This window comes from Delphinus delphis, chromosome 3, assembly GCF_949987515.2.
Source record: "Delphinus delphis chromosome 3, mDelDel1.2, whole genome shotgun sequence".
Taxonomy (NCBI): domain Eukaryota; kingdom Metazoa; phylum Chordata; class Mammalia; order Artiodactyla; family Delphinidae; genus Delphinus; species Delphinus delphis.
This window is the reverse complement of record NC_082685.1, coordinates 1741428-1754398: the sequence shown is the minus strand read 5'-3', so window position 1 is coordinate 1754398 and position 12971 is coordinate 1741428. Positions and strand designations below refer to the sequence as shown.

At 54.1% G+C, this 12971-nt stretch overlaps 1 protein-coding gene across 1 annotated transcript in view; it reads left to right on the top strand.

Moving 5' to 3' along the window:
• The first annotated feature begins 5007 nt into the window (after positions 1-5007).
• SPMAP2 (sperm microtubule associated protein 2) overlaps positions 5008-12971 on the top strand; it is a 29794-nt gene continuing 21830 nt past the window's right edge. Inside the window, 1 exon segment of the mRNA XM_060006446.2 lies at positions 5008-5018. Coding sequence (XP_059862429.2) covers positions 5008-5018 — 11 coding nt within the window.

Below are 12971 nucleotides of genomic sequence, written 5' to 3'. Positions count from 1 at the left end.
TAAGCAGGGTTGGAGAGGATGTAGAGAAATTAGAACCTTCCAGCTGCCTAGGGAATGTGAGGTTGTGCAGCTGCTACGGAAAACAGACTGGCATTTCCTCAAAAAGATACACAGAAAATTACCATACGACCCGCAATTCCATGCCTAGGTATACTCAGAAGAATTGAAAACTGCTCCTCAAACCAAAACTTGTGCCTTAATGTTCATAACAGCATGATTCACAGCAGCCAAAAGGTGGAAACAGCCCAAATGTCCATCAACAGATGAGGGATAGACACAATATGCCCCTCTACACACGGGAGCATCACTCAGCCAGGAAAAGGACAGAAGCCCTGACACTCGCTACAGCGTGGATGGACCCCGAGAACACGACGCTCAGTGAGAGAAGCCAGACACAGAAGGACACACAGGGTGTGATTCCATGGATGGGAAACGTCCAGAACGGGCCGATCCACAGACACAGAGAGTGGATTCGTGGTGGTCAGGGGCTGGGGAGGGGGAGGGGGAGTGATTGCTAATGAGGACGGGGCTTCTTTTCAGGGAGATGGAATGTTCTGGAGTTAGAGGTGATGGTTGCACGTTGTGTCTGTACTAAATGACACCGAATTGTTCACGTTTGAATGATTTTTTGTGACTTCAATTTTTAAAAAAGTTCACTGAACTTGATGTGCTTACATTTACTGCATATAAGCTATATTTCATTAGAAAGGACATGGAAAAAGCATTTCACAGAAACTGCCCATTTCTTGCCCCCTCTTCGGCCCCTGCACAGGTCAGGTCCCACTATCCACGCCCACCGTGGCACCGTCCTAACCCCCATACCTCCCCACCCTAACCCCAACCGTTGCTCCCACATCCACCCCATCAGCGCTTTCCATTATCCTCCCCCATCCCCCCCCATTCTCCCACCGTCCCCTCCCATCCTCCTTTTCCACCATCCCTCCCCAGCCCCCCGCCAGCCCTCGCCACCCCTCCCGGACCTCCGCCGTCCCCTCCGCCCAGTCTCCCGGCGCCACCCACGGCCTGTTCTCCCCGAAGCCGCCAGAGGGCGCCTGTGAGCAGCGAGCCCGCGTCTCTGCTCTGCCCGCCGCCCTGGGGTGTCCCACGTCTCTCCGGGTGAGAGCCGAGCTCTCCGCGCCCCCGGGTCCTGCACCACCCGACCCACCCCGTCCTCTCCTGCCCTCACCTCCTCCCTCTCCCCGTCGCTCATTCCGTTCCAACCGCCACGGGCGTCCCCGCGGTCCCTCCCACCTGCCGGGCACAGGGCTGTCCCAGGGCCCCCTCCCAACCCCCCGCAATCCCCCGGCCAGGTGCGCCCTCGCCCCGGGTCTCCACAGGGCCCTCACCGCAGAAAGGCCTTCCATGGCCATCCATCGAAGATGTACGCCCCCATCTTCCGCCCCTCTTTATTTTCTCCCTACACCCCCAGGAGGGCCAGGCTGTCCCCCTGACATCTGTCCAGGCCTGTTGGGCACAGCTGCCCAACAATTATCTGCTGAATCACGACCCGGCGAGTGACCACCCAGATGCCACGGTGTTGCACTTTTTGGAGAAGTCAGCGAGCAGGGGGCGGGGCCAGGCCTCCTCCCACCTTCGGAGACCGCAGCAGACCCCGCCCCCCACCTGTGTGGCTGACTGGGATGCGCTATTTTTTCCTGCCTGATCTGCTGCCTCGAGTGCTTTAATTGCACAATAATAAGGGCGGGCCATCGGCGAGGAAACCTAAAATTACACCGGCACGCGCAGCCCATCTGTGGGGGCCGCCCGGCCCTCGTGGTCCTTCACGCGTCCGCCCTTGACGCCGCCGCCGCCGCCGCCGCCGCCGCCGCCGCCGGGGAAGCCTTCCCAGACCCTTGATCCAGGAGCCTGTCGCTGGGCGGGCTCCCTGTGGGCGGGGGCAGGCGCTGTTCCAGGCGGGGACAAACCGCAGGGTGGCAGCCTGGCCCTCCGGGGGCGCTAGGGAGAAAATAAAGAAGTAGGGGGAGAAGAGGGACCTGTTAGATGGATGGCCAGGGAAAGCCTTTCTGCGGTGAGGGCCCTGTGGAGACACGGGGCGAAGGCGCACCTGGCGGGGGGGTTGGGGGGGGGGGGCTCTGGGACAGCCCTGTGCCCGGCACAGCGGGGAGGGACCGCGGAGAGGCCTGGGCTGCTTGGAGCGGAGGGAGCTAGGGGGAGGGGCCGGAGGTGAGGGCAGAAGGGTGGGTCAGGCCGTGCAGGGGGCCGGCGGCCCTGTGGAGCCACAGCCCCCGGGCAGGGGTTCTCCTCCGGCCTCCCGCTGCCCCCTCACTCCACTCCGATGGCCTCCGCACGCCAGCATCCCAGCCCTCCGCTGGGCCTTTACCTGGCTGTGCCCCGGCCAGGCACCGCCCCTCCCCACCACAAAACCGCCCCCTCAGCTCCGTCAGACTTGTTCAAGCATCCCTTCCTGGTGGGGCTTCCTGATACCGCCTTACTGAACCAGCCCCCCATGCCACCTCACACCCCTGCTGGCTTTCTCCCCTCCTAGCACTTTGTACATACAGGTATGCACAGAGTAGGTGCCCAATGTATGCTGAAGGTGTATATGGATGAATATCTGACATCCAGGCCCGTGGCCAGCTCTTCCTGGAAGTGTCTGGATACAGATCCAGTGCCCCCAAGGGGGTGAGGGACCCCCGGCACCACCTTCCTGCCCGAGATGCCCTCTGGGCTCATCTCTTGGGCTGCCTTGCCAGATGACCACACACTGGGGGCTCAAATAACAGAAACTCACTCTCACATTCTGGAGGTCACATGTCCAAGATCAAGGTGTCAGCCGGGCTGGTTCCTTCCTGGCGCTCTGGGTTCTGTTCCAGGCTCTCTCCCAGATTCTGGTGGTGCTGGCATTCTTGGGGTTCCTTGGCTTGTGGACACATCATCCCAATCCCAGCTCTGTCCTCCACGACCTTCTCCTCTGGGTGTCTGTGTCCACATTTCCATCTTTTTTTTTTTTTTCTGGCCACGTCTCTCAGCTTGTGGGAGCTCAGTTCCCTGACCAGGGATTGAACCCAGGCCCCCTGTATTGGGAGCGCGGAGTCTTAGCTACTGGACCACCAGAGAAGTCCCCATCAAACTCCCTATTTTTTAAATATTCTTTTTCATATTCTTTTCTATTATGGCTTATCACAGGATATTGAATATAATTCCCTGTGCTATACGGGAGGACCTTGTTTATCCACCCTGTATATAATAGTTTGCATCTGCTAATCCCAAACTCCCAATCCTTCTCTCTCCCACATTCCCTCCCCCTTGGTAACCACACCTCCGTTCTCTATGTCTCTGAGTCTATTTCTGTTTCGTAGATAAGTTCATTTGTGTCATATTTTAAATTCCACATATACGTGATATCATATGGTATTTGTCTTTCTCTTTCTGACTTACTTCACTTAGTATGATAATCTCTAGGTCCATCCATGTTGCTGCAAATGGCATTATTTCGTTCCTTTTCACGACTGAGTAATATTCCATTGTGTATATATACCACACCTTCTTTATCCATTCCTCTGTCGATGGACATTTAAGCTGTTTCCAGGGTTTGGCTGTTGTAAATAGTGCTGATATGAACACTGGGCTGCATGGATCTATTTGAAATTTGGTTTTCTCTGGATGTATGCCCAGGAGTGGGATTACAGGATCATATAGTAACTCTATTTTTAGTTTTTTAAGGAACCTCCACACTGTTCTCCACAGTGGCTGCACCAACTTACATTCCCACCAACAGTGTGGGAGGGTTCCCTTTTCTTCACACCCTCTCCAGCATTTGTTATTTGTAGACTTTTTTTTTTTTTGAAAGGCAGACTGCCACATGCAGTGCTTCATTTGCATGTGTCTGGAGTCTTGGAAACTTGACTACCCTACATTCTCCTACAAATGGACCTTGAGAGCTTGTTTGGAGGTTCTAGCAGGGGAGCGCAGCTACTTGTATACCCTTGACCGAAGAACTGTCCTCCTCTATCAGGGAAGGTCATCCTCTTCCACCGGGCTCACAGCTTCCGGAGGGACACACGTGGAGTGGAAGGGGATACCCGCCTAGCTGGCCACATTGGCCTCACATCCTTTGTAGACTTTTTAATGATGGCCATTCTGACCGGTGTGAGGTGGTACCTCATTGTGGTTTTGATTTGCAGTTCTCTAATAATTAGCGATGTTGAGCATCCTTTCATGTGCCTGTTGGCCACCTGTATGTCTTCTTTAGAGAAATGTCTCTTTAGGTCTTCTGCCCATTTTTCGATTGGGTTGTTAGGTTTTTTGTTATTGAGTTGTATGAGCTGTTTGTACATTTTCGAAATTAAGCCTTTGTCTGTCGCATCATTGGCAAATATTTACTCTCAGTCCATAGGTTGTCTTTTCGTCTTGTTTATGGTTAAACTCGCTGTTTTCAAATTAGATCCCATTCACAGGAGCTGGGAGTTGGGACTTGAACCTGTCAGTCTGGGTGACACAATTCAACCACAACCTTTCTGGTCCTTGGCTGCCGGTTAAATCGGATTCTGAGCCCACTTAGACCTGCAGAGTCAAGTCTCTGGGGGTCCAGATGCTGCATTTTGGATACTGTTTTCATAACATTTAATTTTGATATAATTTCAAACTTACAGAAAATTTCAAGATTAGTGCCAGAAACTCCTATAGACTCTGCCCAGATTCACCAATTGGTTCCATTTTGCCCCATTTGATTTGTCACATTCTGTGTCTGTAACTATCTGTACCTGTGTCTACATCTATTATCTGTATACATATATAGATATTTATACACATTTTTCTGAACCACTTACGACTACGTTAGAAGTGTGATGCCCCTTCACCCATAAACACATCGCTGTATATTTTCTAAAACCCAGGATTCTCTTTTATAACCCGGTGCAGCTCTCAAGATGGGGAAATTTCACGTCGATACAATACTCATATCCAGCCCACTGTCCGTAGTCAAATGTCGCCAGCTGCTCCAATGATGCCCCACTGGGGAGGGGCTTGGTACCCGAGCAGGTTGCCATGGCAGCCAGGTCAGCAGGTGACAGCTCAGAGGAGCCTAGGCTGGACCTCCTAGGGAGCCAGCCTTGGGGGAGAGGGAAAGGGGAGAGCACCCCCTTCCCCAGGCTTGGAGATGGTACTGGCCCTGGGGTCAGAGTTTATAGAGCCTTGGGGACCACACAGAGCGAGGTTCCTCTTGGTCCTCTCAGATCACTGGGCGGTGTCAGGACTTGAATATGTCTTTTCGGGGAGACACAATTCAGTAGGACAAGGAGAGCCTACATTCCTGGGGGCACGGGCTTTAGAGGTTAGGCATTGCTGGGCAAGGCGGTGGGCATCTCCCTGGCCCTGCAGGTCCCCCGCTATTGCCCCGTGCACACGATGTCTCCCCCTCATGCCAGCCCCTCATGATCCCGGGGCAGACACTGCCTGCCAGACTCTTGCTTCCTTGTGGAGGAGTCTGGCTACTGTTCGGTGCCCACTCCCCACCCTGCCTGGGTGCTGGCATGAATCCTCATGGTGTCCCACCCCTTTGCTGGGGATTGGCTTGTGTGTGGACGTGTGACCCCCTTCTGGCCAATGAGATGTGAGGGAGGTGAGGGGGGCAGCTTGTGGAGTCACCACATTCCTCAGTTTGTGACCCCCCCCCCAGCGACATGGACTGATCCCTCCTGCTGCCCTCTCTCCGGTTCTCTCTCTTCTGCCTCTTTCTTCCACTTAGAAGGGCCCTTTTGATGACTCTGGGCCCACGAAGACAATCCAGGATAACCTCCCCGCTTCAAAGCCAGCTGATTAGAAGCTTAATTCCATCTGCAACCTTGATTCCCCCTTGTCGGGCAACATGACATAGTCACAGGCTCTGGGGACGTGGACGTGGACATTTGTGGGGGGTGTTATTCTGCTGACCACAGAAAGTTTCCTTGCTCCAAAGAGGGAGGCCCGGGAAAATGGTCCCTTTCTGCCTGTGGCCACTGCAGCTTCATGATGAGATGTCTGGAGCAGCTGCAGCCCTGGTGCCATCTGATGATGAATACAATGCAAAAGGAGGCAGAGCCGAGGGAACCACAGAGCAGCAGAGCCGGGAGGCTATGAGGAGGGAGTCCTGCTGGGAGGAGTCCAGGAGTCTCTTTTTGGAGGAGAGAACAGGTTGCCACATTGCTCAAGCCCATCTAGGTGTGTGTCTCAAAAAGACTACATTTCCCAGCTGCCCTTGCAGCCAGGTGTGGCCATGTGACTAAGTTCCACCAATGAGATATGAGTGGAGGGTGGGGAGGGGAGTAGGAAAGAGGGAAGAGTTGGGGGGCTGTTCTAGGGGGTCCTGGGGGCTGTCACTCGGGTGTGGCCTGTTGTGAAAGTTCGTCAAGCTGCACACTTAGGAGAGATGCTCTTCAACACTAAAAAGTAGAAAAAGTACCAAGAGGGAGGGGCACAGCCTCATCTCGAGCTGGGCATGGACTGCGCAAACCCACATGTCTGTGGGAAGAAACGATCTACTATTTTAATAAGCCCGCACCTTCTGGGTCGTGCCTGCACCCGTGAAACCAAACTCCAAACGTTGTCTGCTGAGGCCTGGCTTTCTCCCTGCCGATGCCAGCACCCTTTCCAGGTGCTCAGGAAGCATGCCTCTCACCCTGTCACCAGCTGCTGTGCGAGGGATCTGTGGGCCCTGGCTTGAGCTCTCTGCCTAGACCCTCAGCCAGACCTCCTTTCTGGGGTCTTCCACTGTGGGAGAAAAATAGACTGTCCTCATCAGGGCCAGAGAAGCCAAGGCCAAGAGCAGTATCCTTTTCAGGAAGGACGAAGCTTCTTAAATACGAGTGGAGGACGTTTGCTATTTGAGGCAAGAGCAGATGGCAAGCATCCCAACCTCCTGTCCTGCCACATGGACGTACCACACCGGGCCTCACCTACACGTCAGCCATTCTCTCCCGGGGGTGGTCCTGCCCCCAGGGGAGGCTGGGCCGTGTCTGGGGACATCTGTGGTCGTCACGACTCGGGGGGTGGGTGCTCCTGGCATCGAGGCGGTGGGGGCCAGGGAGGCTGTTCAACACCCACAGAGCCCAGGATGGTCCCGCGGAGGATGATCCAATGTCCACAGCGCTGAGGGGAGACGCTATTATGTGTGAATAAGACACGCAGCGGATGGGGAGGCCCCACGCCACATTCTTGGGCTCTTCTCAGATGCCGGTCACCGTCTGGGCCACCCTCAGACCCCCCAGCCTCGCCGGGTCCCCCCGTCCTCTTCACTGCCTGAGTGCGGGTAGGTGGGCCGGGCTGCCTTTCCCAGGACCCCCAGGATGGACTGTTGCCTAGCTTATGGACCTTCCAACTCAGGAGGAACTAATTTAGTCTTAGTGGAGGGCGGCGTGCAGGGAGCTTTGCTGGTCTTATGGCTTTCCCTCCCTGCGTCTCCATAGGAACTGGAGCGCGCTTTGAAATCCAGAGACAGAGGGTTTGGGACCCTGAAGCCTCGTTTCTGCTTCCTCTGGCTCATCCTTTGCCCGAGGTGATGAACATTGCACGGGCGAACCACCCAGAGGTGGGAAGGGCAGCGGGTCCCTTGGCTTCTGTCACAAAACGGCACGAGGCAAACAGCCCCCCTCCCTGGGGTGTTGCCTTCAGAACCGGCACCCATGACTCAGCTTCACCTGGGCTGGGCCGGGCTGGGCTGGGCCCGGGCCACATGCCTGGGCCTGGCCGGCTGCCTGTCTCGCCGTGGTCCTCGTCTCATCCTCCAGCAGCCTCACCAGACACGCTTCCACGGCGATGGCAAAGGAAACACACCAGGCAGGGCTGTCCCTTCCACCTCATTCTGTTTGTCAGAGCTCGTCCTGGGCTGGAGAATTGTATTCTGCTTTAGAGAAAGACCCCAAAGTCATGTGACAGAGGGCATGGGGACAGGGAAGGGTGAAGAACTGGGGTCTTTGTGCCGTCCATCTCCCGCGGTCATAAAGTTTTGTAAAAGATGCCACGGTGGTAGATGAATTTAAGTATTACAGCAAAATGCAATCTTGCCACATGCAAAAGTGTTGAGGGTTTTAATGCAGCTCAGATTTTCCTTCAGCTTCTCCCTCTCCCTTCCTCCTTGCTTTAGACGGCATCACCGTGCGGCTCCAGCTCCCACCAGGTGGCCCCTGCTCCAGCCCTTTCAGCACCACTCCCGGTGGTCGTGCTTCTGGATGAGGCTAATCTCTGAGCTGTCTGCTCACCCCATTTCACTTCTCAGATCTATGGGAACGGCTTCTCCCTTGCATCCTCCTGAGGGAAGCAACACTGCCCACACCCCGGCTTTAGCCCAGTGAGACCCGAGTCAGACCTGTAAGAGAATGAATGTGTCTGGTTTGAAACCACTACATTCGGGGCGATGTTTTTTACAGCAGCCGCAGGAGGCTTATACAATGCCACCAAGTGCCAGGCTCTGTGGGGACGCCGGGCCCCAGTGGGGACCCATCACTCCCCTCACGCTGCTCAAATCTCCAAACCCAGCAAGGGAACTGCTGCCGGGAGGCCCACGTCTGGGGAGAGATGTCGCCACTGATCAGGAGGAATGTCTGGAGAGGGGAACACACAGCCTTTGACTTATGAATCCCTGTCACCATTTTGGCCATATTCACCTGTACTCTTATGGCCTGACATATTTCTTCAAATCAAAACATCGACCCGGGCTTCCCTGGTGGCGCAGTGATTGGGAGTCCACCTGCCGATGCAGGGGACACGGGTTCGTGCCCCGGTCTGGGAAGATCCCACGTGCCGCGGAGCGGCTGGGCCCGTGAGCCGTGGCCGCTGAGCCTGCGCGTCCGGAGCCTGTGCTCCGCAATGGGAGAGACCACGACAGTGAGAGGCCCGCGTACCGCAAAAAAACAACAAAAAAACAACAACAAAAAAATCGACCCATTTCTTTTAACTGAACACATGTGAGCAAAAAGAGGTGTATTGTCTCTGTAAATGGAAAACCAATACAGCTTGCCATAAAGAAAGGAAAACATTAAAAAAAGAAAGAAAGAAAGATAAAGAAAAGAAAGAAGGTGTAAAAACTAGTGGATGAAATTTGATGAGGGAAAACAGAGGGTTTGCCTGGTATCAAAGTAGCTCCCTCAAGATGACTTATTAATTTCAAGGGCAACACCTTTACTTGACTGTGGAGAAGCCCGGAGTGATGCCCTGAGTCAGAGGATGGAGGTCACGTCACCAGCAACGGGACACCTGTGCTCTGGACACCACCCTCCCAGGAGGGCACAGCACCACAGCTGCAGGATTCCTGCCAACACATACAGCCTCTCACTGATCGTGAGACAATAGGAAAGAAGCCCAGGATGAAGGATGTCCTATAAAATAACTGACCAGAACTCCTCAAAATCATTCAGGTCATGAAAGACAGAGTGAAGCGTTGTTAGATTAGAGGAGACAAAGGAGACAAACACCCTGCTGCACTGGGACTGGCTCCCGGGCCAGGAAAAAAGAAGCTGTAAAGGACATTACTGGGACAACCTGTGAAATCTGAACAAGAATTCTTGATTAGATAAGGTATTGTATCAGTGCTACTTTTTCCTGATTTTGACAATCATGCTGAGGTGACAGAAGGGAATATTCTGTTCTTAGAAACACACTGGGGTATTTAGGGGTAAAGGGGTGTGCTGCCTCCAGTTTGCCTTCAAACGTGCAGGAGAGAGTGCAGACAGAAGATGAAGCTACCTGCAAAATGTCACAGCTGGCAGGTCTGCGTGAAGGTCCCCGGGAATTCTCAGGAAACTCTTGCAAATTTCTAGGAAGTTTGCAATTATTTCAAGACAACTACAGAACAACCAGAAACGAGGTGTGCAAACAAACACCAACGAGAACAAAATGAGGTTATTAAATTCTAGCTTTCACGACCTGTCCCGGGCTTGGGCCTGCTCTCCCTTGGTTAAAAGGGATGGACAAAACTGGGGGAGGTTAAACTTTTGCTGAGACTTTCTTCTTGAGGTTCCCAGAAGGACTGTAGAAGGGAGAGGGGAGTAACGTCTCATCCCCTTATTTGATGTTATTTATCGTGGGACTGTGTCCAACTTAATGGCACTGTGAAGACACCAATCTATGTGTCCTTGCTTTGGGAAACACTCTTGTAGAAGGTGGGAGCCACGGAAGGCTGCTGAGTGAGGGAAGAGTTGTGGCTGATCTCCAGGGAGAACAATTTAGGCTCAGGAAGGCCGCGTGCATCCTTGATCTTTGGTCAAGGGCATTTCCCATCACCACTGAAGTTTGCAAATGCAGCCCCACCTGGAGGCACCACCGCAGGCAGCTTAGCACTGTATGCTGTGGGTACGAGTCCTGTGCAATCTTGGGCAACGACTGCCTCTTTGAGCCTGTTTCCTCCTGGGTGAAAGCGAAACGGGGATGATGATGAAAAAGTCCACCTCGCAGAAGGGACTGTGTGTGTTTTCGGGGGGCGCGGAGGCGGGGGTGCTGGCGGGGCTTTAAGGAGATGCTGCGCGAAGACCTTGGTCCAATATGAACGCCCCAGCGGAGGGACCAACACGCCCTTGAGAGCAGCGGCATCTTGTGTCCGCCACTGGTACTGCAGCCTCTTCCCTGTGCCCGCGGAGCTCTGTTCCAGGTGCCGGGAGTCCAGGCACCTTCCCGCTGCAGCAGAGCCCGTATTCTAATGGGCTAACAAGACAACAGATATGTTAAAAATGCAATACGTGAGGTCGTGATAAAAGCTATGCAACAGGGCTTCCCTGGTGGTGCAGTGGTTGAGAGTCCGCCTGCCGATGCGGGGGACACGGGTTCGTGCCCCGGTCCGGGAGGATCCCACGTGCCGCGGAGCGGCTGGGTCCGTGAGTCATGGCCGCTGAGCCTGCGCGTCGGGAGTCTGTGCTCCGCAACGGGAGAGGCCACAAGTGTGAGATGCCCGTGTACTGCAAAAACAAAATAAAACAAAAAGCTATGCAACAGCAACAAAATTCCCGTAGATTTAGGTAGGAAAACAAGGAAGCTCTATTTCCGATGGGTGGGTGGTCAGGGAAGGCTTCTTGGAGGAGGTGAAATTTAAGGTGCCTCTTGGAGAACTCATTCACATGAAAGTCAAGGGAAGGGTAAGTGCACAGGTTGGCGTAATAGGGAAGAAACCTTGTATTCTATTACAAGCTAGTCCCTACGGGGATGTCGCCTATCAGCTTAAATTAAACACAATGGCCCATCTCTGGGAACCCTGCCTCCCAGGTAATAAGCATGAAACTAAAACACCTCTGTTCAGCTCCCAGGAAACCTCCCAACCCGGCCCACCTGAGAACGCCGCAGGAGGAAGACATTAACACCTGCCCTCCGGAGGCTGACGGGAACCAGGACGCGCTTGGCTTTAGTCCCGCCCCTTTCAGTACGGAAGAAGCGTGCGCGCTCTCTCAGGGAAGATGGTTCTTTGGGACGCAAGTCCACTGTCTTCTCCAGATCAAGTCGCTATTCCTTGTCCCAACGACTCGATTTATTAGCTTGTCGTGCGGGGAGCAGTAGAAGCTTGGACTCGGCAACGGGGCAGCAAGGAGGCAGCTCCCCTGAAGGGTGATGGAGTAGGGCCAGGGCAGTGGACGGTGGGGACCCTGCAGACCCACCTGGGCCACTTGGACAAACTCACTCAGGACTCAGGAAGGGATGGAGAGGGTTTCAGTGACGCGTTGTCGCGTAGCAGACAGCCCCATGTTAGCGACCTAAAACCGCCGTTTGTTACTTGCCGGGAGTCTGCTTCCTGGGCTGGTCCGCGTGGGACAGCTGTCTGGTCCACGCAGTGTCTGTTGGGGCTGGAGTCCCCTCACTGTCGGGGTCTAGCCGGGCACCGACCCAGACTTTGGTGTGGCTGCTTGGGCTTCCTTCCAGCGTGGGGGACGCAGAGTGGTCAGCCTACCTCCCTGGTGACCCCTGCAGTGGGCAGAAGCAGAAGCCGCAGGCCCGGGACCTCACGCCTGCCCCATTCTGCTGGCCAGAGTGTCCCCACCCAGATTCAAGGGGGGTTTGACTCCACTGCTCCACGGGGGAGCTGCCAGATGGCATTGCCGGCTCTGGAGACAAGCCGCCCGCCGCACTGAGGAGAGAGCCTGAGTGTCGGGCAGCATCCCTGGGTTCCGGCCCATATTCTGCCTCTGGACGCCCAGTTTCCTTAGTTTGAAATGAATGGATGTATTTCGTGCTTCGCAAAATCAGGGGTGACTTTCTCTGTGGGCCCTGCTGAATTTGGAGTTGTTTAAAAAGAAATTGGGTGGAGGTAAATTGTGAGACAGGTGAGTGGTGACCCAGCTGTTCATGTCTCTCCTCCTTCCCCTTTTCTCATGTGACCCTCTCTTTCTCTTTATTGAGGGAGATTTCAAGCAACTGCTGCTTTTCAAAATTTTATTTTATTGAAGTATAGTTGATTTACAATGTTGTGTTAGTTTCTGCTGTGCAGCAAAGTGACTCAGTTATACACAGATATTCTTTTTCATAGTCTTCTCCATTATGGTTTATCAAAAGATACTGAACATGGTTCCCTGTGCTATACTGTAGGACCTTGTTGTTTATCCAGCCTATATATAATAGTTTACATCTGCTAATCCCAAACTACCAATTCATCCCTCCCCCACCCCCTCCCCCTTGGCAACCGCAAGTCTGTTCTCTATGCCTGTGAGTCTGTTTCTGTTTCGTAGACAAGTTCCTTTGTGTATATGTGACCGTCTCTTATTCCATCCACTCATTCATACTGTAAAGAACACCCACGAATAAGAACGTCATCAGTAACTTCCCCATCTACAATCCCCACGGGCAACACTGTCCTGACTCCTTTACACAGTCGCTGTTCTCTCCCTCTTAAGAGCCCATCACGTGCACATGCGCTCTTTCCCCTCAGCCTTGCTCCTGAGCTGTGTTTGTGCTGCTCTGTGGCCATGGCTCATTCATGGTCCCTGCTGTACAGGATCCCGCTTCTCAGGCCACCAGTCTCCCATCCGCTCACCTGTGAGCGGGGTCCTGGGCTGTTTTCC